Source organism: Drosophila serrata, unplaced genomic scaffold (genome assembly GCF_035046125.1).
Source record: "Drosophila serrata isolate PLE 108 unplaced genomic scaffold, ASM3504612v1 contig_272, whole genome shotgun sequence".
In the NCBI taxonomy this organism is placed as follows: Eukaryota; Metazoa; Arthropoda; class Insecta; order Diptera; family Drosophilidae; genus Drosophila; species Drosophila serrata.
In genome coordinates this window covers 1,148,589-1,173,402 of record NW_028257170.1, presented here as the reverse complement: position 1 = coordinate 1,173,402, position 24,814 = coordinate 1,148,589, and the positions used below count along the sequence as shown (strand labels likewise).

General features: G+C 45.0%; 1 protein-coding gene and 1 long non-coding RNA gene across 39 annotated transcripts in view; one reads left to right on the top strand and one right to left on the bottom strand.

The window, feature by feature from the left end:
- The window catches only part of sif (guanine nucleotide exchange factor still life), a 97,938-nt gene that overhangs the window by 26,140 nt on the left and 46,984 nt on the right, over positions 1–24,814 (top strand). For 28 of the 38 annotated variants that reach the window (XM_086833895.1, XM_086833893.1, XM_086833906.1 and 25 more), the window contains 3 exons: positions 16,150–16,295; positions 17,214–17,493; positions 18,833–18,964. In XM_086833895.1, coding sequence (XP_086690021.1) covers positions 16,150–16,295; positions 17,214–17,493; positions 18,833–18,964 — 558 coding nt within the window. Of the gene's footprint in view, positions 1–2,368; positions 2,809–7,141; positions 10,800–16,149; positions 16,296–17,213; positions 17,494–18,832; positions 18,965–24,814 lie in introns of those variants that run through there. The other 10 variants (XM_086833889.1, XM_020942521.2, XM_086833888.1 and 7 more) reach the window with 4 other exon arrangements.
- Positions 9–5,669, bottom strand: LOC147643465 (uncharacterized). Its single transcript, XR_015271993.1, has 4 exons — positions 5,609–5,669; positions 1,511–1,648; positions 874–966; positions 9–646 (listed from the first exon to the last, which is right to left on the bottom strand). It is a non-coding gene; the product is annotated as an uncharacterized LOC147643465 (long non-coding RNA).

Here is a 24,814-nt window from a genome sequence, read left to right as displayed (position 1 = left end):
TACACTGCTCATATACAACTATATATATATATTTATATATTATATGCATGGATATTTGTATAATATTTAGCAGTCACATCTCATTATTAACATATTTCGAGCTATTTTCTTTTGGCATTGCCACTGCTACTTTTACTAGGGCCAACGCTGCGTATGCGTTATATTTAACGATTCGTTCGTGTCTATGTCTGTAATGGTGTATATGTGTGTGTGTGCGGCAGTAGGTTTATATGAGTGTGTGTGTGTGTGTGTGTTTGCGTTCGCTTTTGCGTTTGTGTGTGGGCGTGGCCCGCCATGTGACTTATTTGAGCGTGTTTAAGCATTTGTGCCGCCACTGTGATTGCCTATGTAGTACAACCGAGCCGAGAGGCTATAAGCCCCACTGTGCCATGTTGTGTGTGTGTTGTGTGTGTTGTGCTGGGCGACAATTTGAGTTTTGAGGTGTTGACTTTATGGGGGCTATTTTGTGGCGCAGATTTAACGCCTGTCTGGATTTATGACTCAAGCAACAGAGTTGGCTAAGGCTAACAATAAAAAAAGCCACCATGCACACATAATTAACTTGGCAACTATGATAATAAATGTAATTAAGTTTACCTCGGTAATAATCCAATATTTTGGGCACACATTCTTACCATTCAATTAACTGCAAAATGCACACACAGAGAGAGAGAGATAGAGATGATTATGGCAACAAAGCGGCTACAAATTAATCCAAAAACTTGGTCATTCCATTATTATCCTTCCTCCAAATCCGCTTCCCTCCCCCAGAGAGAGAGAGAGGGAATAACACAATGGGACCAACAATGTCTCCTCGAGCAATGCTGCCGCCTTCGCGATGCTCCAAGTTGTAGGAAAATAAATTATGCTTACGATTTGTAAAAGCTTTAATACGCCCCAGAGCCAAATCCTGAGTGCACACAGCCCAGGAGCAGACCAGCTGGAGCGGCATCAGGAGCCAGGACACTGCAAGAAAATTAAGCAAGCAACTTTTAAATACAGAAAGTTATGTTAGAATGTAGAGAATTTAAAAGAAAGTCAAGCTATACTTGGGATGTTATTTCAAATGATATAATTAGGTACTTAAAAGTTCAGACTTAACTTAAATGCCAGAAATTCTCTTCTCAAACTAATATAATTTGCTTTAAAAATAATTTCAAAAGTAATAACACTAAGCCTTTTCTGAAATATTCCTCTTAGAACCAATTTCATTTAAAGTTGGATTGAAAATAATCTTTAATCAGGTCTAAACACCCCTAGTTTGTATGTTCAACTGCAGCCCCCTAAGCTCTAATTTCCCTGCATTATCCTGGCCCAAGGAGTTATCCTGGCCACTTGGCTTATAATTAATGGCGGCCGTTATGCTTATAGAGCCATCATTTCGGGGGGGAAGCGGGTAATTCGCAATTTTCTCGCTCTGTAGAGCATCTGCTCTGTGGCTTGACTGGCGTTTGCTTTTGGCTCCAAAGACAACAATGAATAAATTTAATTTTAGCTACGACCGACCTACCGCACATAACTCCGAGTTGTTGCTGATGCTCCTGATGCTGCTCCTGATGCTGCTCCTGATGCTGATGCTGTTGTCGTTGTCGTTGTCGTTGTTCATGTTGACTAAACACCTTTGAGATGGTGCCTCGCCCTCTGGCAGCTGTCACACGGGTTGTATACGTTATGTTTGCCTCCAGCTCGCTGGCTTTGCTCTCTCGCTCTCTCTCTCTCACTCGGTCGCTCTCACTCCTGCAAGTGCATTATAACTGCATTTTGGTTTTGATGACGTCGTCACCGTCGTCTGATTTGTAAATTATGCTAGGTTCACATATAGGTTTCGTTGCCTAAGAGAGCCCAGATCCCAGCGGTGCGCTCTCTCTTAAACCGATGACAGGCAAAGCTTTTCACCTTGCTCCTACCATGTGACTTGGAAGAGAGCATGGGAGAGAGCCTGACAGGACAGGATGCTGGAGAGCTTTGCTGATTTTCGCTGATTACGTAAATAAAGGCGAAGCCCGAGACACGAGCTCTGCGAGCTGCGCGCCTCACAACCACCAACGGAATGTGCGGTCGCAAAAACTGTTATAAACAATTTCACTGGAACAAAACCGAAGCCGAAGAGTTGCCAGCCCGAAGGAACCGAGCAGCCGAGGCCGAGGCCGAAACCGAAAAGCGTAAGCCGAAGCTCAGAGCCGAGGCTTTCCCTCACCCGAAGCCTTGCGAGTGTGTGTCAGTGTACGTGTGTCTATACGCGAAATGGGGCGAGCAGAGCAGTTGCTGCGCTGCTGGAAGCTCCAAAAATGAGCGAGTCCGCGTCGAGAGAGCAGCGCTGCTTCGCTGGACTGCTGGCTGCCTCGTCCTTTCTGCGTGTGGTGAAAAGTCAGTCATAACGGGAACGTCGTCGTCGCGAGCTGTGCTTGGTAGCGCCCTCTTGGCAGCTTGAGTAACGCCATTTTGTAACGCGAACGGAATAGTCAGACTACTGCCAACTGCCACTCACTCGGCACACCAAACTTCACAAAAACACACACACACACACAATCACAAACACACTAGTTTTCCTGCCACAAGTCCCTCGAATATAATCGAAATAAATCATAAATAAAACCAGCAGCAAAACGCGTGTGCCGCCAAGTGAAATCGAGTCAAATCAAATCAAAATCGAAGCGAAGCGAATCGAATCGTATCGCATCGAATCGCATTGAATCGAAAGCGTTGGCGAAAAGTCCGAGCTAAAATTCTCCGAGAATCCTTAGAATTCAAGAATCCGAGAAATCGGTGAAATTGAGAAAAGTGCGTCAGCAGCAGCATCAGCTAACGGTGGCGGCCTCATCTCAGCAGCATCATCATCATCATAAGCATCATCAGCATCAGCATCATCAGCCTCATCGAGGCACTGTGAAATAGTAGCTGGAGCTGAGACTGAGACTGAGGCTGTTGGCCATGGCTATATAGCTGCGGATTGAGCTACATCTCAGCGGGAGGCGGGCGGCAAAAAAGAAATCAAATTACAAAACAGCAACACACACACACACACACACACACTGGCACAGTAACACACAGGCAAACACACACATGAGGAAACAGCGGGCCATAGACCATATAGACCATATAATTTAGCACACAAGTTAAGCGCAACGCAGGAAAAACGCAAAAAGGAAAATAGGGAACAGAACGCAAAGCAAAATATAACCAAAAGCCAAAGAGAGGGTGTATTTTTCCTGTAATTCAGTGGGGAAAATCAAACGAAAGCAGAGCATCGCATCGCATCGCGTCGCTTCGATTGTCAGGCGCCAGTCGCCAGGCATGGAAATATAGAGGCATTAAAGTCAAATTAACAAGTTGCAGACTGAAAAAAAAACAAGAAAATAAGAATAACCTGCCGCGGAAAACCAGCCGCGCTTCAAATGAAAATCCCGCCCAACAACAATAACAGAAAAAAGTGTTGAAAAATGCCAGAGCAGCTGTGTGGCAGCCAGGAGGAGGAGAAGGGGGGGAGCGCCGTGCCACAAGGGTACAGGCAAATACCAACGCACTTAACACATATTTACCAACACAGCGGCAGGACCCGCACAAACACACATAGACATTTAGGGGCAACACAACACAAAAACAACGAACAAGAAAAGAAAAACTCGGTGGAAAAACTTGAAACGCGCCAGAGATTCGAGTCGTGTCGAGATTCCATGTTATATGGCGGACTTGTTTTGCTTCGCCCTCGCATTTTCCATTTTCTTTTTTCCATTTTTTTTTGTTTCCACCTAGATATTTTTAGCACGCGGGGCCGAAAATTTAAATCGCAATCGAACTGCCAAGAATCTGGCTGCGAAAATATTAAGGAGCTGTGTGAAAAAAGTTTTCCTTTTTGCCAGTGACTGTGTGTGTCCCTGTGTGTGTGTTTGTGTTATTTTTTGTTGTTTTGCGTGTTGTTTGGCCCACAAAAGTCGGGCTAATAAAATATCAACAAGCAATGGGCGAGGATGCGAAGGATGCGAGCGAAAACAACAAATAATAATGCGAAAGCGAATGCTGCTGGTGGCTGGGGCAATGCTGCTTTCCCTCCGATGGCATATTGAAAAGGCTGCGCCTTCTGTTGCAAGGATAACCAGGCGAGGGAAGAAGCAGCAGCAGCAGCAGCAACGTCATGCATGTGCAAGGATATTATCAACGTCATGCCTGTCGAAGTTCACACACACACATACACGTAGTACAGAAAGAGAGAGAGGAATTCAGCAAGAGAGAGATATACATATATATAAAGAAAGAGAGAGCGATAGACAGGGTGCTGGTGTGGCACATTTTGTTGTTGTTTGTCTCGTCCTTTACCGACCATTAAACGTATTTATATTTATGGATATAGGTCCTTCAGCCTTAGCAGGAGTCTGCGTTAAATGCATCAAGTCCCCAGATAAATCTATTAAAAATAATTTCAAACTAAAAGTAAATAAGGAACCGCAGTAATCTAATACTTGGAGCCATTAAAAAACAACCTTAAAGAGTGCATATAAATTCCTTTAAAAATCATTTCAAACTAAAAGTGAATAAGTAAGCTTAGTATCAGGGGAAAATATAATTTATGCGAGCCACAAAACTGCCTTTTATATCTCAAAACAGCCATAAAAAGCAAGTTTAAAACGTGCAAATAAACGTGGCCTTAACTCAAGGATAAACTTTTAGGCTGCGAAGATAAAGCGAAACATTTTATTACCTGTTTTTTTCTTTGGCAATTACTATCTCACTGATCCCATCTTTGCTTATGCTTAGGCCGTGGAAATTTCCTCGCGTGCTATGGAAATTTTTTGAGCTAGGATCTCTCGCTGTCTGTCCCTCGCAATTTGGGAAAAGTTTTGTGCGGCCAAGAAACAACAATCGAAATGATATAAAAATGTCATTTAGAGAGTAAGAAGAGAGACTGAAGCAGGGCAAAAAGTTTTCCCTCCTTTTCGGGGGAGTGTAGAAAGAAATTAACTTTATTGGCCGAATCAAGCGAAAATCGCTAAACAAATGCCCCAAGCTCCTTTCAAGTGGTGGCTTAAGATCCTCCCCTTCGACATTCCTCATTTTCCCAAGTTGCCAACTAGTTGAGCTTGGCCATACACACACGCAGCGACGAGTGTGCAATCTCTCTTCAGCACGCACACACAGTTGCCAACTAAACACATGGCAAATGTGGCAAACTTGAAACTTATCGACGGCTCTAATCTAAACGGGACAAGCTGGCCAAAAAGTTTTCCCCAGCTCTGCGCTGCTCTGCTGCCTGGCCTTTTCCCCTTCTAAGACACACTAATTCGCAACTTTCGTCCTCTTTTGGGGTGTTCGTGAGCGCGGCCCAGAAAAGTAGGCTATAAAAACTATCAACACAACTCAAGTTTACGGCAAGTTGCTGTGTTGTGTGTATGGGATTCGTTCTTAGGTGCAGCAAAAGCAGCATCAGTAGCAGCATCAGCAGCAGCAGCACAACATAAAAATAGGAAAAGTTTTGTTGTTTTATTCGGCTGTGTATTTTTAAGTTTTGCCCCTTCCTGCCGGCAAAGCAACTGGATCATATAATCCTTTCACTTAACAAGCAAACTTTTCGGCAGCACCCGAAACGAAACGAAACGAAAAAACTTTGGCAAACTCCTTTGCATAAACACAAACATGACCGTTGAGCAGCATCCGAGCAGCAGTTCCCGAGTCATATCTCCGTGCAGATGTAGACATGAAATTTATGCATTTGCTGCCAGCCCAAAAAGTATTTATGTATGCGCTTATAAATATATGCGCATCTCTCTCCCCGCTTTCGTTCACTTCGTGTTGCTCCAAGAGATAGCCAACAAATTTATGCTAGCAATATAACAAACAAAATATTTGAGCACGAGTTGCAAAAAGTTTTTGCAGAGCAACTTTAAAATAACACCGAAGAAGGCTCATGTCAGTAAGAGCACCGAATTTAGCCTAAAGTAAAAAAGAGGAACTCATAGTCACACACAGAGAGAGAGAGAGAGAGAGAGAGAGAGCAACATTGTTTTCCTTTTTTTTTCTGGCTAGTCCTTATAAACATATATGTAGATATGCTAATTAAAGCGCCTACGCCTAGACATTTTCAGACTTTATCTCAAGGGGATTATTTTTATCTTTTGTGAATACAAAATATAGAGAATTAAAAGATTAAAAGACTTCTTTTAAACTCTCTTTAATTCAGAGCATTTTATAAAACAAAAGTCAACTAAAGACAAAAAACAAAAAGATAATAAAATTTAAGATAGGAGATATTTTTCGTGTTTGTTCTAGGACTTAAACAATATGACAACAAGATGAGTAACGCCTAACTATAGCTCTCTATCTCTCTCTCATACTGATCTCTTCCCTCTCAGCAGGAATTATTGATGACAAATGGGTACAGGAATAGGAAGGAATATAGAATAGCCATTAGGAATAAAATAAAAATTATAATTCATAAGTAATTTCTCTATTAATTACTTAGACTGGACAGAACATGAATTTAAAATTTGGCAATATATTTTATTAACGATTAAAATTTATATATTTTTTTTATAATAATATATGGAAATTTAATAATTTCTTTTACTGCTTAATATATTCATATATTATAAACTACTGAATATAATTTACAACTTTAAATTTAGTCATAATCATTAAATAAATGTCTTTATAATTTTTTCGTTTAAAGACTTAGCCTAGTTAAAAACTAGATCAAAGGCCATTTCAATTTTTAATGGACTTGATTTAATTTTAAAGAGCTTAACTCGGCCATTGAATGATGCATTTAGATTTTTATAAAACAACCCACAAAGTATTATGTATTATAAAACACATATTATAAAATATTGTGTTTAGCTAGCAAATGAGATTACGTCCAAAGCATTTATATAGGACGTTTAGTAACTCGATAAATATATATAAATTCGACAACACTTTAAGCTGAACACAATTTAAATTGGGCCAACGTTAAATAAAGAGGGAAGGGAGGAAAGGGAGCTGCGGGCAAACTGCTTTGTGATTTATAGAGCAAAACAAATATAATTAAATAAATCCTCGAATAAATACACAGGACACAACACACAACACGATACACAGACTGTGGCGCAGCCAAGTGATTTCTTTTTTGTCGCTCGCTTTGCTGGCAACAAGTAAAAATAATTAATTATAGATAAATGTGTGCGACGCGTGTGAGATAAATTGCCAAAGCAACACAGCAACACGGCAACAACAACGGCTAAAATAACAGGACATCGCTATCCTGACGCTGTAATAAATGACTGTGCCGCAAAATGAGCTTTTAGTTTAATTAATCAAATGAATAATAATCACCACTAAATAGTTGAGGCTAAAAGTGCATAAATAAATGGCGGACTAACGCCGATGCATGGCCCACTGAGTGCAGGAGTGCAAGGACGCAGAGGAGCCCAAGGACGCCTAGGTGCAGGTGCAGGAGCAGGAGCAGCAGCTGCAGCAGCAGCACCAGCACGACCAGGAGTCAGAGGAGATAGTGGAGGAGGAGGAGGAGGAGGGAGAGCAGGAACAGGACAACGACCACGTCGCCGCCGCCGCTGTGATTCATTCTGGCCGCCCAACAAGGCAACAGCATCGAGCGCGGCGATCACAGCGGCGATCACAGCGGCAGTCACAGTGCGGTCGGCGGTGCACCGACAGCTGTCGCCAGTGGGGGACACCAGGTCGTCAAGGGAGCTGGAGGCAACGGTGGAGGAGGCGGAGGAGGAGGAGCTAACGGAAACGGTGCCGGCAGCGGAAACGGAAGTACTGGCGGGCCACCGGGCGACTGTAGCAGCGACGGCGATCCCAAAAAGTCCTTCTCGCTGCATTGCTGTTGCGTGATCGTCGACATCACACCGGTGGCGCATCCAGGAGGACGCCTGACATCGGCAACAACGGCCTCGGGAAGGGATGCGGGTGGAGCCGCCGCTGGAGGAGGCGGAGGCGGAGGCGGCGGTGGATTGGGCCTGGGCCTGGGCGAGAATGTCTCCCAATTGGCCAGCCAATTGTTCCGCTTTGGCAGTAAAAAGCGTCCCGGTGTCTGCATCTGCAATGCCCAATGTCGGCTGCAATCCCTGGGCGAAGCAGCAGCCGATGGCAGCCTGGTGGGTCCCACCATCAAGACCCATCATGGGAGCTTGGACCGCCTGCTGCAGAAGGGAGGAGGAACCAGTGGTGAACGTTCGATAAGCTGGGTAGTGGATGGCGGAGCAGCTGGCTCTGGGGCCCTGCTGAATGCCTCCTCCGATGACAGTGATGACAAGAAGAAGGCGAGGCTAGAGGAGGCGCCTCCGCCACCACGCCCGCCTTCCAGGACGCATGTGAAGCCCACGGCCAAGGAGGAGTTCGATCGTGGCGTGGAGGTGGAGAAGTTCTATCACCAGATCAATGGCGACATCTTTGAGATCACTCGTCGAGTGCGGGCCCGCGATGAGGAGACCATGGAGCAGAAATGCATACGCAGAAAGGGATCCGTCCGGCTTACGGAGCCCCCGGGTGCCCATGCCCATGTGCGGATAGAGCAACGACCCCAGCTGCCACCGCGTCGCCAGAAGAGTGCCGAGGAAGTGGCCACCATGCCCAAGAGTGCCCTGCGTCAGGCGCCCGAGCAGCTGGAATGGTTCGACCGGAGGGCACAGCAGCGTCACTCTGCCCGCTCGGCGGAAGGAGGCCAGGTTCGGGACGAGACCATGGAATGGCTGAAGCTACAGAAAACGGCCAGTCCCTCGCAGCCGGTGCGCACCTCTTCGGGTCCCAGTGAGATCACAGTGCTCAAGGATGAGCTGCCCGACTGGCTCCTCGACCATCTGCCACGGAAAAAAGAGCGTGACCGGGATAGAGATCGAGATCGGTTGCCCTCGGATGCAAGCAAGAGCGTGGGCTCCTCCGCCTATGCCAAGGCTCTGTCGGAGCTGCTCAAGAAGCCGCTGTCACGCCAGAGCTCCGGACCCTGCGAGTTCTCGCTGCTCAAGACGGACATCGTGGAGTGGCTCACCAAGATGCAGGTGAGCGGCGGAGCAGAACGTGGAAAGTCCCGGCGCTCGCATCATCGACGCAATGGCAGCGGCAGCGATGCCCAACCGCGTTCCAATTCCCAGGAGGATGCTCAGGATCATGGCCAGTCCAAGGCTGTGGGCCATCGCAAGCGGCATTCCCTGGGACACAGTGGAGCTGCCAGCGAGGAGGAGCAGCAGCAGCTGACGGCAGACTGGATAGCCTATCCGCTGCACAAGCTCCAGTCCCTGGGCAAGCAGCCTCCACCTCCCACTTCCATACCCAGTGGTTATGCGGTACCCAGTGCCCTTTCGCACACGCCACTGTGCCAGCGGCGGGAGGAGCGCTCCCGGGAGCGAAGGCTCCGTCATTCGGCCAGCGAGGTGGTGGGCAGCGGTGCCGGAACGTCCTCCACTGCCCACCTGGAGCGACTGTATGCGAAGCCGCACAAGGAACGCTATCAGTATGTGCCCAAGACCAGCAAAGAAGCTGGAGGAGTTGGAGGAGGAGGAGGCGGAGGCGGAGGAGGCGGAGGCGTGAAGAAGGAGCGATCTCGTCGCCACCAGACCCAGAGATCCGCCACGGTCTCTGACATGTCCGCCCAGCGATCTGGTGGCCACAAGCGCAAGTCCTCGAGTGCAGAACGAGCGCCCAGGTCACCGTCGCCGGGCCCCTGCACGGATCCCGACTGTCCACTGCTGCCCATCTGCACGGATCCACACTGCAGGTACCAGGAGTGCCAGGCGCGCCAGTGCCTGACCTCGTCGGTGAGCTCAGTGAATCTGGCGCGGCACCAGCAGCTGGCCCAGGTCCAACTGCATGCTGTGCCCATGGGCATGGGCTCCGATGTGCCAACGACGCCATCCACAACGGCCACGCCACCTCCGCCGCCACCGCCTCCTTCCGCGGGAATAGCAGGAGGCGGAGGAGTGGCAGCTGGCCCGGAACGCCGCCTGGTCATATGCCACGACTGCCGGTCGTGTGCGCCACTCCTCAGCTGCCGGAATCGCAAATGCCTCAATGCAGCCAAGTGCAACTCACTGCCTCGCTGCGCCGCCGACTTCAACCGGTTGCGCACCCAGCTGGCCCAGCCTCCCACGACACTGGACGACATCGAACCGGCGCCGCTGGAACTGGATCTGGAGATGCAGCCACTACCCTCGCCCCCGCGTCCGCATCCGTACCAGCATCAGCACCAGCATCATCACTACCGCAGCAACTCTCAGCCGAATACGCTGCAACGTGGTGACTCCGCCAGCTCTGCCGGAGGAAATGGCACTGGGGGAGGCCTGCCAATGGGAGGAGGAGGAGGTCTGGCCTGGCTGGAGCCCATGACCACGTTAGTGCAACCACTGCCCGCCTATGTGCATCATGCGAATGGAAAGCTGATGAAATCCGCCTCGGCTGCCTCGCTCAACTCACGCCGAAGACGCCACAAAACCGTACACTTCGGCGAGAATCTGTTGCGGGAAGTGTGCCAGAATCGAAAGCTAATCAAAACGGAGACACAGGTGCCCTCCGGATCGGCGCCAATGAAGGCCAACATCCAGATGCTGTACAACTTTGTGGAGGGTGTGCTCAGTGCCTGGGTGGATGACGACGAGGATCAGGTGCGCTCCGGTGCCGAGTCGGAGCCAGAGCATGGGATGGTGCCCATGCAACCGATCCATAGATGCAATCGCCTGCGCTACCAGTGCATCCGTCGGGTGGTCGAGGAGGCAGCCGATCTTCAGGGAACCCTGAAGCTGGGCAACTCCCGGTATCGCCATCGCCATTGGCGCAGCACCGCCAAGCAGTGCAACGAAATGTTCCTTCGCAAGGTAGGATTATCGGACATAAACTGGTTTTATTTATTGTGGGGGAAATTCTATATTTGAGAGTTTGGGGAAGCATATAAACCTTTTTTCTTAACTTGATTATTAATTTAAATCATAGAAAGTGAACTTATTTGAATTTAAATTGGCAAAAATGTCATTTAAATTTTCATACAAAATATTTCAGATCTAAAACACAGCTAATTACCTTCAAAAAGGTCAAGATTCAACCAATTTCAAATGATATAATGCATCTCAAGTTAACTTTAGAGACTTAAAAACAATATGAAACCTCTGAAAAAGTCCAAATTCAAAAGTTGAAACCATTTTTCGTATTATCGCTTGCATTCCGTTTTAAGCAAATAAAAGGACTCGCAATCCTGGCTGCTCATTTAGCACACACATTATTTGTAATCCCAGGGCTTTCCTGGGCGAGTCTCCTACTCTATCCTAATCGCTGGAGCTGGATACACTTGTTCCTCCTCGGCTTGCTTTGAACTTTTGCTTTCCCGTTCGGGAAATGAATGAAAATCGCGTGAGAAAATGTCGCCTTGATGGAGAAGGAGGAGTAGAAAGTCGTGGGGGATGGGGAAATGCTTCCAGTTAAGTGTATTGTCTGTCTGGTACAAATTCATTTTGGGGCCGCCGTTAACAAAACGTTGATCAAAGCCAAAGCATCCTTTTCACGCTCGAGCAGCTGCTTGCCTTGGCTGGGCTGGGCTCCTTTTCTGGCTCCGTTTTCCACAAAGGAGCAATAAATTAGAGCATTAGCCCCCCGACCCAAACAAGAAAAGCTCTTAACACACACACACACACACACACACACAGTGAGACAGACAGGAAAATCAAGAGGGGGAAGGGAATGGGTGGCAGCTGGTACTTGTATTTAGTTTTTCGGTAATGAATGGCATTGATTGCAATACGCATGAATCAAACGGCTTCAAAGTGATAAAAGGCCATTTGTCCGGAAAAGTCCGAATGGAAAAGTGGCAAAAGGCGTCTCATGGGCGTGGCCTAGGGCAGTAGAAAACCAGTGCAGATGGCAACTAAAATAGGTAGATAAAGCAGTAACAACGACAGGACCTCTCTTCTCTCTCTCTGTTTACTTTGCATCCTTGTAGCTTCGTTCGGTTAACTTAACAGGCAAATAAATGCATTGGTCAAGAGTTTTACGTGCACGGTGCTTGAATCGCAAAAGGATACAAGGATACTCTTGCCGGTGTGTAAAGCAAAAAGGGATATATGTACATCTGTGTGCATATATATATTCAAATGAGTGAGCTTAGTTGGCTTATCAACTGAATGGAACTGCATATTAATTAATGGCCAGATCAGCGGCCAAAGAGATAGGCTTTCAGTGAAAGAAAGGCGAAACCAGAATGGGATTTAAGGATTTCAGGATTTTGGGATTAAAGGTGCACGGATATTCGTAGACTAGAACTTAAATTAGGGAAATATCGTATTTAAATTTTGCTTTAATTATTCCTTTTGTTTCTTGAATTTGCCAAAGCCCAGCTAGTACTGTCACGAATTCCTCAAATTAAGAGCTTTGTAGCTGAAATTTCTTTTCTTTTTCCCCCGATTCTTTTGCTCTTATCCCCCTCTAATTAACGCTTGTTACGTCCTCACATGATCTGAATACGTAAATGGTGCTCTCACACAGCTCCAAGGATTCGTTTTTGTTCGACGAGATTACTGGCCCCATTCCGCTTTTCATTTCTCCATACCAATTGCTAGTCCCAAGGTTGCCCCGGTCGCTTGTTAATTTTGATTGATTCAATGCTAAACAGTTTCACCTTCAGCCAATTAGATGGAAGCTCAGCTCTCTGCGAGGAATATTTAATCAAATTGGAATGACATTGCAGGTTGGCTCACCCCTACCTCTGGCGTAAACCCAAACCGTCGTAAACCGACAAATGAAATGAGCTGAGGGATAATTCCAAATTGATTTTCGCATTGCAATGCAGCAATTTGGTTGTGCGAGAAGCAGTAGCAGCAAACAAAAAAATGAGAGAGAGGAAACTTTACAAGTCAGTCTCGTCTGTATTTACCTGGCTCACCTATTTCGCTTAACCTCAATCTCGTCCTGCTTCTGCCTCTGCTCCTGCCTCTGACCTGCTATCCAGTGCAGATTTCTCTCCTTTGAATCAATTTCGTTTGGCTAACAACATTTTTGCTGAGAACTTCTTTAATGCCTCACTTAATCGCAGCAATGCCAGGAACGTGCCACAGATACCGAATAACTTTTCCCCAGTTTTGCCCAGGAAGGTTAACCTTCAACCCAGCCTCGCTTTTCCAGGGGAGGGGTGAAGCTCCTTCCATCCCCCAAGACGAAGCATTGCATCACCCTGCATAAACACTCTATCAAATATTGTAATTTTTGACAGCGACATATGAAAAGATTTTCACCCATCAACACGAATGGCAAGTGTGAGGTGGAGGCTCTCGGGGATTGGAATTGGGAGGTGACAATGGCAGTGCCAATGACATGGCATCCCGAGCTCCCAGTTCCCATCTCCCAAGCTCATCTCGTCGTCCACATTTGACATTCAAAAGTCATTGATAATTATGGCTGAAACGTGAACGACAGCCGCATCGAGGGATCACAATCAATTCTTGATTAGAAATCGTAACGAAAGCACCTGGCTCACCTGTGAGGATAGGGATGGGATATGGGATAAGGGTATGACATAGGTGGGGCCAGGATATATATGTTTGTATATGTAGAGGAGAGAGAGGCAGGCCCATCACTGGGCCTAAGTGGGCGTATGTTGGAGCGGGTTCTCGGGTTCGTCTGTGCGTAAATTGAATTTTGATTTAGCACCGATGCTGAGATATGGCGTATTAGGCCCCAAAGTAATCAGGTGGGCGTGGCAGGAGAGACGGACGAGGACGAGAGGCATAGGGACAGGAACAGGACCGACTGGCTGGCATTTAATCTTTTGTGTGATTGTTGTTTGGCCGTGTTCGCATTCGTGTTCGTGTTTTGGGTTGCCCATTTAGGCTTACCCATGTGAACGTTTTCAGCCATTCGTGCGAGTTTTGCTAGGACACCGGATGAAGAGGGTTGAGGGAGGGAGGGAGTTGTCCAGGTTCTACACTAACCAGGACTATGTGAAATCCCATTGTCAGTTTTGTGGCCCTGATGGCCCTGATGATGAAATTCAAGAAACAGCCAGAAGGCTGCCCACTTTTGGGCCAATTAAAAATTCATGAATCATTTGACAAACTCTTTGGACTCTCGGGCCAAACTCTCCAGGGAGCTCCAGGGGCTGGCTTGAATGGCAAATGCGTAGTAATCTTCTCTAAAAGGGTGTACCTAATTCCGGAGGCCCCCTTTAAATCACAAATTTGATTAGATTTCCCACCGATTTTCCACACTGGGTCAGGTCTTTCTTCTCTTTCTCTCTCTTGCACTTCTTTAAACTTTAACTTAAATGGGTCGCAGTGCTTCGAGTCCTGCCGAGTCCTGGGCCTGTGCCTCTGCCTTTGCCTCTGCCCTCACATCCTGCAACAGTTGAACAGTTCCGCTCGACAGCTTCCGCTCGGCTTGATGATTTCATGGAAAACTTCATTGAGCAAGCGGAAACTATTTCATTTCGGTGGACGAGTTTCGGATTCAGATTGAGCATCAAGCTTTGGCTTCAGGTTGTTGCTCCTTACAGAAAGTATTTGTGTGTGTTTTTGAAGTTCTCCCTTTTTCGGTTTCCTTTTAAATTCTCCACAACTTCGGAGGGGGGAAGAGCCACTTAAAGTGACACGCACAGATATCGATTGGTTCGTCCTCCCCTCACCAACTGGGTCCACTGGTAACCGCTTTGATCTGAGTCCTGGACCTGGGAGTCGCTCAGTCGCTAAGCAAGCCACGTCTCAGGTCGGTCGGTTGGTTGGGCGGTCTCCTCTTCTGGTTATTTGCATGCCTTTGCACTGCTCTTCGATTAATATAAAATTTGATTAAACTTGGTCGCAGCTCCTTTGCCTCCCATCTACTTCTCCTTCTTGTTCCCCCTTGCTTGTGGGTTAAGTACACATGACCCCGGCTGGCAAAAGACGGATACGACAGGGCTCCAAGTCCGCCACGGGTGGGACGTGGGACGTGGGGACTTCCCCCCAACCCCTGATATACCTCCCGTGAGCAAACATCATGCTGTGCCCCGGCAAGGAGGCGGCAGTCAAATAAATAACTTGTAAAACATGCATATGAGCAAAAATGTTTGAAAATTGCCAAAATGTACAAGAGAGAAGGGGTCCGCTTTTCCAGAGAGGACTCTGTCTTTTTTCTTCTTTGGGTGCTGTGGAGTGGAGTGACTGACAGGCTGAAGTATCGTAGTAACCGAATGGGAGTCGTCGGGGTCGAAGGACCCAGAGACGAAACGAATAAACACATTGTAAATTGATTTCCTTGGGAACTCAAATAAAAATGGCATGAAAAGCAAGTGAGCGACAGTTGGGTCGAGAGCACCGGCCACGCCCACCTCGATTGAAACGAATGAATGGGCAAACCAATTTTTATTGCCACGCGGGACACGTAGCCAGAGCAGAGAGAGAGAGCCATTGGGCTTTGGTCTTGGCTTGAATTCCCACATGGAATCCAGCTTCTTGGGTACCTCCTTCCCTCCTTGGGCGATGGCCAAACAGAGGGAGCGAGTCAGTCGGACTGACTGTCAGTTAGTGAGTGAGTCGAGTCAGGAGTCGGTTAGTGAGTGAGGCAAGCGAACGAGAGCCGGCTTTTGATGAAATAACATTGCCAAGTAACAGTTTGCCTTTCGCCATTTATTTCCCTTCTCTCACTGACTCTCCCTCGGCCATTTTGTCAATTGTTGTCTGGGCCTGTCCTATCTCTATCTGTGTCCTCCTGTCGTCCTGTCGAACCCTGCCACTGCCCCTGCCCCTGCCTGGCAATGCAGGCGAGAAGAGAAGACAAATTGCTTTATCGACGACATACGTAACAAATGTTGCTGTCGGCACTGACAACAGCAACAGCAGCAACTAGCAACCAGCAACCAGCCACCAGCCACCAGGACCAGGACCAGGACCAGCAACCAGGACATGGAAAGGCACAGGGACAGAGGCAGAGGCAGAGGCAGCAACCTGGCCATTATTGGTTTCAAATGGCTTCGTTCTCGGGGCTTACCAACGGGGGATACCCGTTGCTGTCTCTCTCTCTGCTAATTATGACTTAATTATTTCAATTATTTTCCCTTCGATTTATTGAATTTTATCGCCGCGAAAGCCCGATACGTGTACGTGTCCTTGTACGTGTTGCCAGGAGGCGTATCTTAATTAAATTGATTGCCCACATTCTTGATTCTGTACCAATCACTTGACTCACTATCTCTGTCTCTCTGTGTTGCAGATTTCGGACGATGATCGAATGAGCCTAACTACCGCCGTTTCGGATGAAGATGATGGGGAAAGTGTCATGGCGTCACCATATAAAGCAAAGGCCACTGGCACCGCTGCATCCTCGTTCAACTGCACGGGAGCTGTTCGCAAAGCTGGGTAAGTTGATATATATGTATATATATATTCACCTCCTCGTAGATCCCAGGGAATTTATGCCTCCGGTAGATGTAATCTGGCAGCCAGAATTGGAGCTCACGTCCAACAAGTCATCATAAATAACAGGACGAACCGTAGAGTGGAGTGGAGTGTGTATGTGGGTCCACGGGGACGCCTTGGGGGCACATAATTTCCCAGTGATTAAGGTGGAGAAAGCAGTGTCGGGGGATTAACATTATTACGAGTATGTCCGTGTCCGTGTCCGTCTAACGTAGAGGGTATCAAAGTGGTGGCAAAAACACAGCGGGGGAAGATTATTGTAAGCCTATAACTTTTTATTAATCTTGATTCGTCTTAGCAGGTTGCTTCAATATAATAATGTTACAGGGAACGTGGCTATCCGGTGGTTACTTATACCCTTTATATTAATGCAAATCGTATTTAATATTAAACTAAAGGGAATACTCTTAAAGACAGTCAGATATTAATTTGTTTTGAAAATAAACTGAGCTTCAGCCTCCCAAAATTAATTTTCTTTCTTGTTTTAATATACCTTCTATTATGTTCTATTGATTTTTAATCTCTTTAAACTAGAAAGTCAGTTTTTTTTTATCCTTTATTAACCCAGCTTAAACTACTTAAAATACTCATTTAATATTCATATTAATAGGATTACAAGCTAGGGTATTTTCATTTTCGGCTTTTTTAAGCTAGCTCCTGCTGTTTTGTTATGATAAACTGCTAGAAGACTTATGTGCGCTGGACCTAACCACCATCCCATTCCCAGTCCCAGTATACTGATTAGCCCCGAAGGTTAATGGGTTGATGGCGAGGAAGCTGCTAAAGTTCTCCTAGGGATTACGAGTACTCCTGCTAGCTCACCAAAAAGAAAACTAACTGATTTACTTTGCTTTGCAGCTTCCTATCGGTAAAGAAATGGTTACTACGCAAGAAGCACCAAATCGAGCTGGCCAGGAAGCGGGGCTGGAAGGGCTATTGGGTGTGCCTTAAGGGCACCACGCTGCTCTTCTATCCCTGCGATTCCCGCGAGGGCCGGAGCGTGGAGGCGGCTCCCAAGCACTTGATTATCGTGGACGGTGCAATTATGCAACCAATACCCGAGCATCCCAAGCGCGACTACATCTTCTGTCTGAGCACGGCATTCGGTGATGCCTATCTCTTCCAGGCACCCTGTCAGGTGAGTATCTTTATTACGGCGTGTGCGTGTGCGAATGCGTGTGTCCTGGGTAATGGAAGATGGAAGAGCTGAGTGATGACGACTGCCCCGGGCTATGCTCGCCCTCATTTCGAGCAGTCAATATCCAAGGGAAGTCCTTCAAGGCGGCGGCTGTAAAAGCCTGGCCTTGCCGAAGTCGCCATCGCATAGAAAGATGGTAGCGCAAATTTGTTTGCACAAGGATATAGCAAGGATATGCGAGCTGGCGGGTTCACCGCTCGCGGCTCCCTAGTCTCTGTCTCTTGTCCGTTCTCTGCTCATAATCGCCAGCCAAGCTAAGCCCAAGCCAAGAGATGAGAGAAATGTATGCCATAAAGAAACCACAGATACAGATACATGCACTCGAAGAATTCTAAATATAGTAAATAATAAACTAATGACTAAATAGTTCAAATAACATATTCTTTAAAGTAGTCGAAGAGTCTTGGATACAACATCAAATCATTTAATAGCTTCTTTTCAATGATACTTATCACACAATAAGGCTAAACCTCATTTATGATGAATCTTTTTAAATCATGCATCCTAAAAACTCAAAGTAAACATCAAATCATAAACAGAAAAACCCCTGCTAGAGTCATAACAAGGACATTTTTAAAGCCAAGACCGCGTCATATTTCTGCAAGTGTGAATAGATGCAAATGCAGATACAGGACGAGGACGATGAGAATGACGATGATGCTGATGCTGATGGTGTTGGTGTTGGTGACGATGACGGTGACGAGGACGAGGACATGGACATGGACGAGGACGCTGGCAAGGCGCTGACTGACGCAACCCGCAAAAAGCATACAGTGTGAAAGAGAAAGAGATTGAGAAGAAAAAAGACAGAGAGATAGAGAGGTAGCCGGGGGCGGCTTAAAGTGTGAGCCATGATTGAGGTGGCGTTGACTGACTGCCAACTGGCAGATTGCCTTGAACAGCTGCAGCAGCAGAAGCAGCAGCAGCGGCATCCTTGTGGCAGCCCTAAACTGTTACATGTCTCAAAGGCATACGTTCAGGATGCGCCTCCGCATCCTCTGGAGTCTCCCCAAACCACATCCCGCCTGTCAGGTTGCCAACTCTCGCTCTGTGGCCCAACGTGATTTGTCATTAAATTTGCATAACTGATAGCCAGCGATGAGCGGATGAGCGGATGAGCAGATGGGAGCATGGCGGGGGATGCCAATGGAAATGGGGGACAAGTTCGACGTTTGGCGCTGGGGAGTCACATCAAATTGCTTGCGGTGCATTTGGCCTGCAATTTGTTACAATTTGTTCCGCCTCCGCTAAACTACTACCTTCCTTCTCAAATCCGCAGGTGGAGCTGGAGAATTGGGTGAATAGCATTCATAGCGCCTGTGCTGCTGCCTTTGCCCGGCATCGCGGCAAGACCGGAACCCTACACCTGCTCCAGGAGGAGATCTTCCGGCTGGAGAAGGCCATTGAGTCGGTGAGTACCCCCTTATACATACATCCCAAGTAAATATGCGGGTATTATAAACCCCAAAACCAAATACATTTCACAACACATATTCACATTCACATTCACATTCACCTGACTCTGCCACTGTGCAAAAGTATTCGTTGCGGTTTTTTGGTCTGTCTAGAGGGAAATCCTGGGAACTCCTGGAGAATGCCAGTGGAATTCAAGGAGCAAACGCGTCCTGGTGCTTGGATTGCGGTTGCATTTCCGCATTTCAGCTGCAGCTGCGAAGGCTGCGGGTTTTATCCGCAAATTGTTGCTTCTCTAGAGTTAAGTCAATTTCGCCAAGTGGCTGCCATGCGAAATGCGAAATGAATGTCAAAGGGATAAGCTGCGTTTCGTACCAGGCGGCCATAAATACCCCATCGATTGGCATTTGTGCAAATAGGATTTGCCGCTGTCATGGCGCGCACTGTCCTGAATGGCTTGCACACACGGCATGACATTCCATGGCATTGCATTGAATGGCTGATGAAAAGCGAATTAAGTAAGGAAATCCATCAAACGGAGGGACTAACTGCACATCATTGCGTGCAGCCAACAATGAAAATCTGTTGTCAATGTTCCCCCCTGTAAATGTTTTGAATTTTGATTGCTTGTGTAGTGAAGCATTCTTTGACAGGAAATTGCAAAATTTGTTAATAAAGAATGGTATATTAAATTAACTTGGGGAAAGCTTAGGATAGTAAAAAAGGTAAATGTGAATGAGAAAGACAGGACATTGGGATATGAAAACATCTTAGTAAGGTGTCAAAAAATGTGCAACAAAATGTTATTCTATAAAAACTGAAACCAATTACCAGGAATTTTGACTTCAAACATACTTTTGCTTACTTCGAAACACGTTTTTAATTGATTTTGAATCTTTAGGATACTTTAAAACTAATTCCTAAAAGGTTTCAAGAGCTTAGTAACCTATTGTACATCTTAAGCCATTAATTTAATTGATTTTGAAACTTTTCTGTCACTTTCTTTCTAATCCAGTTCAATGCAATCGCTCCTCAACATTCCCTAGTAAGTTTTTCTGTGAGAAAACTCCAATAAAACACTATCCAATTTCAAAGTAAGACCCTTAAATTGACATCTGCTCCATAACTCCTTGGAGCTTCAGGTAGCTCCCTTCCCGACTCCGCTGCCTAATGTAATCGACTAGAAAAACAAATTCCCACAGATATATCCTGGGCAGGACAAAAATTTCTCAATATCGCGCTGTCAACTCAGAAGTCAACAGCACAACAAGCACGACGGAACACAACAATCGCATTTTCCCTTCCCCCTCCCACTCCGCATTTTCCGCGTTTTCCTTGCTGTTTTCTTGCATTCCCAACCAATTTCTCAGTTCCCCAGCGATTTCGCCAAAGATTTATGCCATTGTCGGAGGTTTTTCGCGAGGAAATAAGGAAAACTGCTTCTACTTGCAACTATTTATGTATTTGCTTTCAAATCAATTCCCCATCAATTTCGCGGCAAACAGCGTAAAATTCCTTGCACTGCAATTTATTTTCCTCTCTCTCTCAGTAGCGAGAAAGAAAAAAGAAACTTTTAAGCGGGGGAAAATGAAAGGAAAATAAAAAAGGAAAATCAAAACATGGTAGGGAGTGCGAGCAAATCAAAGTGAGGAAAATTTTCTGCGCCGAACGCAAGACAAAGCGTTTGGGGGGAAAATACAGCGAATTGCGAAAAGCAAACGGAATTGAACCCGAGCTGAAGCTACAAGAAATTGCACTTGGCCCCACGATAAATGCTCTGGATAAACCAGGCAAGTGGAAAACGGGACGAGAAGAGATACTGCTCCTGCTGCCCATCCAAAGAAACTAAACTTTATTTGTTTATTTATTTTTCATCATGTCATTTTCAGTTGCTTCTCTTTGCCTGCCTGGCTGCCAGCCTGCCACTTTTTCCCCTCTAATTTCCCCGCTGTTATCCTTGGTCGTTGTTGTTGTTTGTTAGTTAGTTAGAAGGACTCTGAAAGACAATTATGTTGTCTGTCCTATCCGCTCTTCAACAACTTGATTCATTCGTCTCTGTCGCTGGCATCGCTGCCGCTTTTGCTGCCCCAGTTGCCACAGTGTCTGCTGCAAAACTACAACTTCCGGTTATCCGGAAATTTTATGGAAGCAACAAAAAAACAAAATAGTTACAGAATTATTACAAGAAGTGAAGTTTTTCATGCTGCAATAATTAATCAAGAGCAGCAACAGTCAGTTATAAGTTTTTTTTTTTTGAATATGTTGAGAGCTTTAAGCTTAAATAAATTTAGGAATATCCTTTACTCTAAAGATATCCTTGTTTATACTCATATAAAAACTAAAATACAGATACTTTCTATAGACAGTTAAACTTAAAAAAAAGAGATTGAAATATATAAAAAACTACAGAAAATAACCCAAAAAAGGCCAACATTTTAATTATTTATATTAAATACTCAACCATCACTTGTGCATCATTTTTTTCGCTGTGCCCCAGTTTCGATGGCTGCCACCACTGCGATCCTTGTGAGCCTGGGAGCCACCCCTGGCTCGATTGCTTCTTGGCGCCCTTTTTTAATTTAGTTTTTTTTCCTCATTTGCTCCACAAAGTTGTAGTTTGATGTTATGACCAGAGCGAGGGAGAAGGAGGACCTACTTCGTCCTTCGTCCTTTGGCCGTCTTGCACTATCTGTCCCTTTGGATAAACCATAATTACTTCCTTGAACTGCTGCGTTTTTGCTGCTTCGCTTCTCTATCTCTCTCCCTGTTTGTGTTTACTTCGCTGCCAGAAAAGAAAAAAAAAATGAAAAGCAGAAATAGAATGAAGGAAAAGCGAGCCGGGAAAGAAAACAAAAACCATTGAGCGGAAGTCCGAGATTGCCATAAGAGTGCTCTTGGTCCTATTGCTTCCGCCTATCCCCCTCCGATTTCCTCCTCTCTCCTACTCGAGTGGGCCGAAAAAAACCAACTTGTTGGATGAATATTAATTAAATGAGCTTAAGGAGTGGCCATAAATGCAGTTTGCATTTAGCATTTAGCATTTCTGCGTCTCTGCATTTGTTGTTAATTAATTTTCTAGAAAAATAGGCACAAGAAAACAAAGATAATATACACGGGGTAAAAAAGTTAGGAGTTGGAATGTTCTTTTTAGGAATATCTCTTAACATTGTTTAACATTTTAAATAAATTATAGTTGTAAAAGTATTATTTTTTGTAAAAATTTCAATATTCTTGCCTAATCTTTTTATAATTTATTAAATTTCAATACATATAATTACCAAAATAATAATTAGTTCTATTTAAATAGCAAGGATTTTGAAATCCTTTCAAAATGTGTCTAAATAAGTATGTCATAATCTTTAATCTTTAAGATACCAATTTCAATTTAAATTACCTTATTATATAATATAATATTATAAATTGTATTAATTTAACTTTCATACAAAGTACCTGGTACTATCTAAAATTATGTAGCATACTTATGAGCGCTTTTCAAAGATATTTCAGTAGATCTCTAAAATCCTCTTAAAATCATAAATTTTCTTTGGTAAAACCTCATTTAAGGACAGCAGAAAGTAATGTCATTAATTTTAAACTAAATATATAGTAATAATTATAATTTTTGCACAGTGTACAACCTGAAACTGAGCAGAGAAGGGGGTTAGCTTGAATGAAATTAAAAGAAAGATGATACAGTGGCAAGTAAGGCAGCAGCAGCAGCAGCACAAAAAAAAAGGTGTCACACCAACGCATTTCATTCTAGTTGCTCCTTTTGTGAGCCAGTGTGTGTGTGTGTGTGTGTGTGTAGGCGGGTCACAACTGCTCCCTTTTACCCTTCCCTTCCTCTCTGTGCTGTGAAAAGAGCAACAGTGTTGTCTCACTTTTTTTTCTGACACTTTTTGTAGTTGCTTCTAGTTGTTGTTGTTGTCTTGCCTTCTACTTTTGTGTGTTGTTGTTGTTGCTTTTTATAGCTGTCACCTTTCGGAAATAATCATATATGTGTCAGCGGGGGATGGAGGGGGGAGAGGCTGCTGCCCCCTCTTAAGAGGGGTTAGTAAGAGTAGGCGGTTTTGGCATCACTTCGCTTCGTTTGCTTTAGCTTTTCTAGTTTCAGTGTAAATGTATCTGTATCTGTATCTGTGTGTGCTCCTCCAGCTGCTCCTTCTTTCTTTTTTTTTTTCTCTAGCTATCTATTTTTCTTTTCGCATAAAGCATTCACACACACACGTATGTATATAAACATACACACACAATGCAGAGCCGTAAAAAAATAGTAGTAGCTGCCCGAGCGCGTTTGGGTTTTTCGTACGCTCTGGTTTTTACGCTCTAATTACGACTCCTACGACACCACGTATACCTCACATTCTCCTCGTGCTCCTCCTGCTCCTGCTGCTCCTGCTGCTGCTGTCCCATTCCTCACCTGGTTTGGTGTTTCTACCTGTACGTTTATATCTTCATACCCTCGCTAACTGGTGTGTGCAATTGCCATGGCGGCGCTGTCTAAACAAGGCACACTGGGCTCCCAGCTCCCAGCTTCTAGTCCTGGATTCTGCTTTCAATTTTGAATGGCTGCTGTCATTTTTAGCTCAATAGCAGCTCACTCGTCCCCATGCCACGCCCCCTGGCGTCACGCCTACCAATTTCAACTATATTTTCTCTATCAGAAGCCTTTCGTTTTGAAATTGTTGTTTAAAGCTTGAATTGTGGAAGTTTGCAAATAGTGGAAATCATTGTTGAATTGGAATCAATTGAAATGTTGTCTAAAAGTAGGCTACATTAAAGCTTTAAATAATATTTTTGAATATTTCAGATTTCAGAGCAATTGCTGTAACTTAAATACTTGTTTATTTAAAGCATTAATAATATTTTCGGCCTTACCACAATATCTGGCTTTAACATTTTTCCAGTTATTTATATGGAACCTTTCATTCACTTTTCGTTCGCTCTATAAATATATTTCTCTCCTTTTTTTTTTTGGTCCAACTTGTTCAGGTATTTTACACACACTTTTAACCGCAGTTTTGCCGCCTTTATTCCATTTTAAATAATTGCACTAATTAAATGATGCATCGGTTGTGAATTGAAAGCTTAATGCAATTTGTATGGGGTGAGAGAACAAAAGAGAGAGATATTTTAATTGCGCTTTATGAAAACATTCACTACATGCAAAATGCATGCTTGTTTTTCTTGACTGCTGAGCCGGAAAGTAGGCATCCATTTCGGATGTACCGCAGGAGTCGAAGGATTTAAATTCCTTCGAGGGAAATTCACTCCGCAAGTTTGCGCAGCCAAACAAACAGATAAATCCACACACACACACTCATTGGGAGAGGGGAATGAAAGCCCTAAAGTGTGCAATTAATTTTGTAATAATTAAACTGAAATTTAACCACAACTTTGGAGTCTTGCACACACACACACACACACACACACACCATATCCTTGGCCAAGCTAAATTTCGTCCAGCCATAAACCGTAAATTTGTAAACCAAAAATTATAATGAAATGCATATTTAGTTAATTTTAACTTACACCCAAAAAACTTTACTTAATTAGACCAACTTAAAGCCGCACAAAAATGCAAAGAAACTTCGATGGGTGACGGTTGCACAGGGGGGTGGTGGCTCTGGCGGCTTGTGCAACAATGCGAGTCCAGGACCCCCTTTCCCCCCTTTAAGCCACCATTATTGTGAAATTTCCATTTTTCGGTTTCCTTTTTTTTTATTTCTTGTATTTTTTGCCTGCTCGGTATTCTCTTTTCAATATTTTTTAATGAAACCATAAAGTTTATAATTACCATAAAATTTACTTGTTCGGTTTGCTTGCTTTCTTTTTTTTTCCTGAGGTT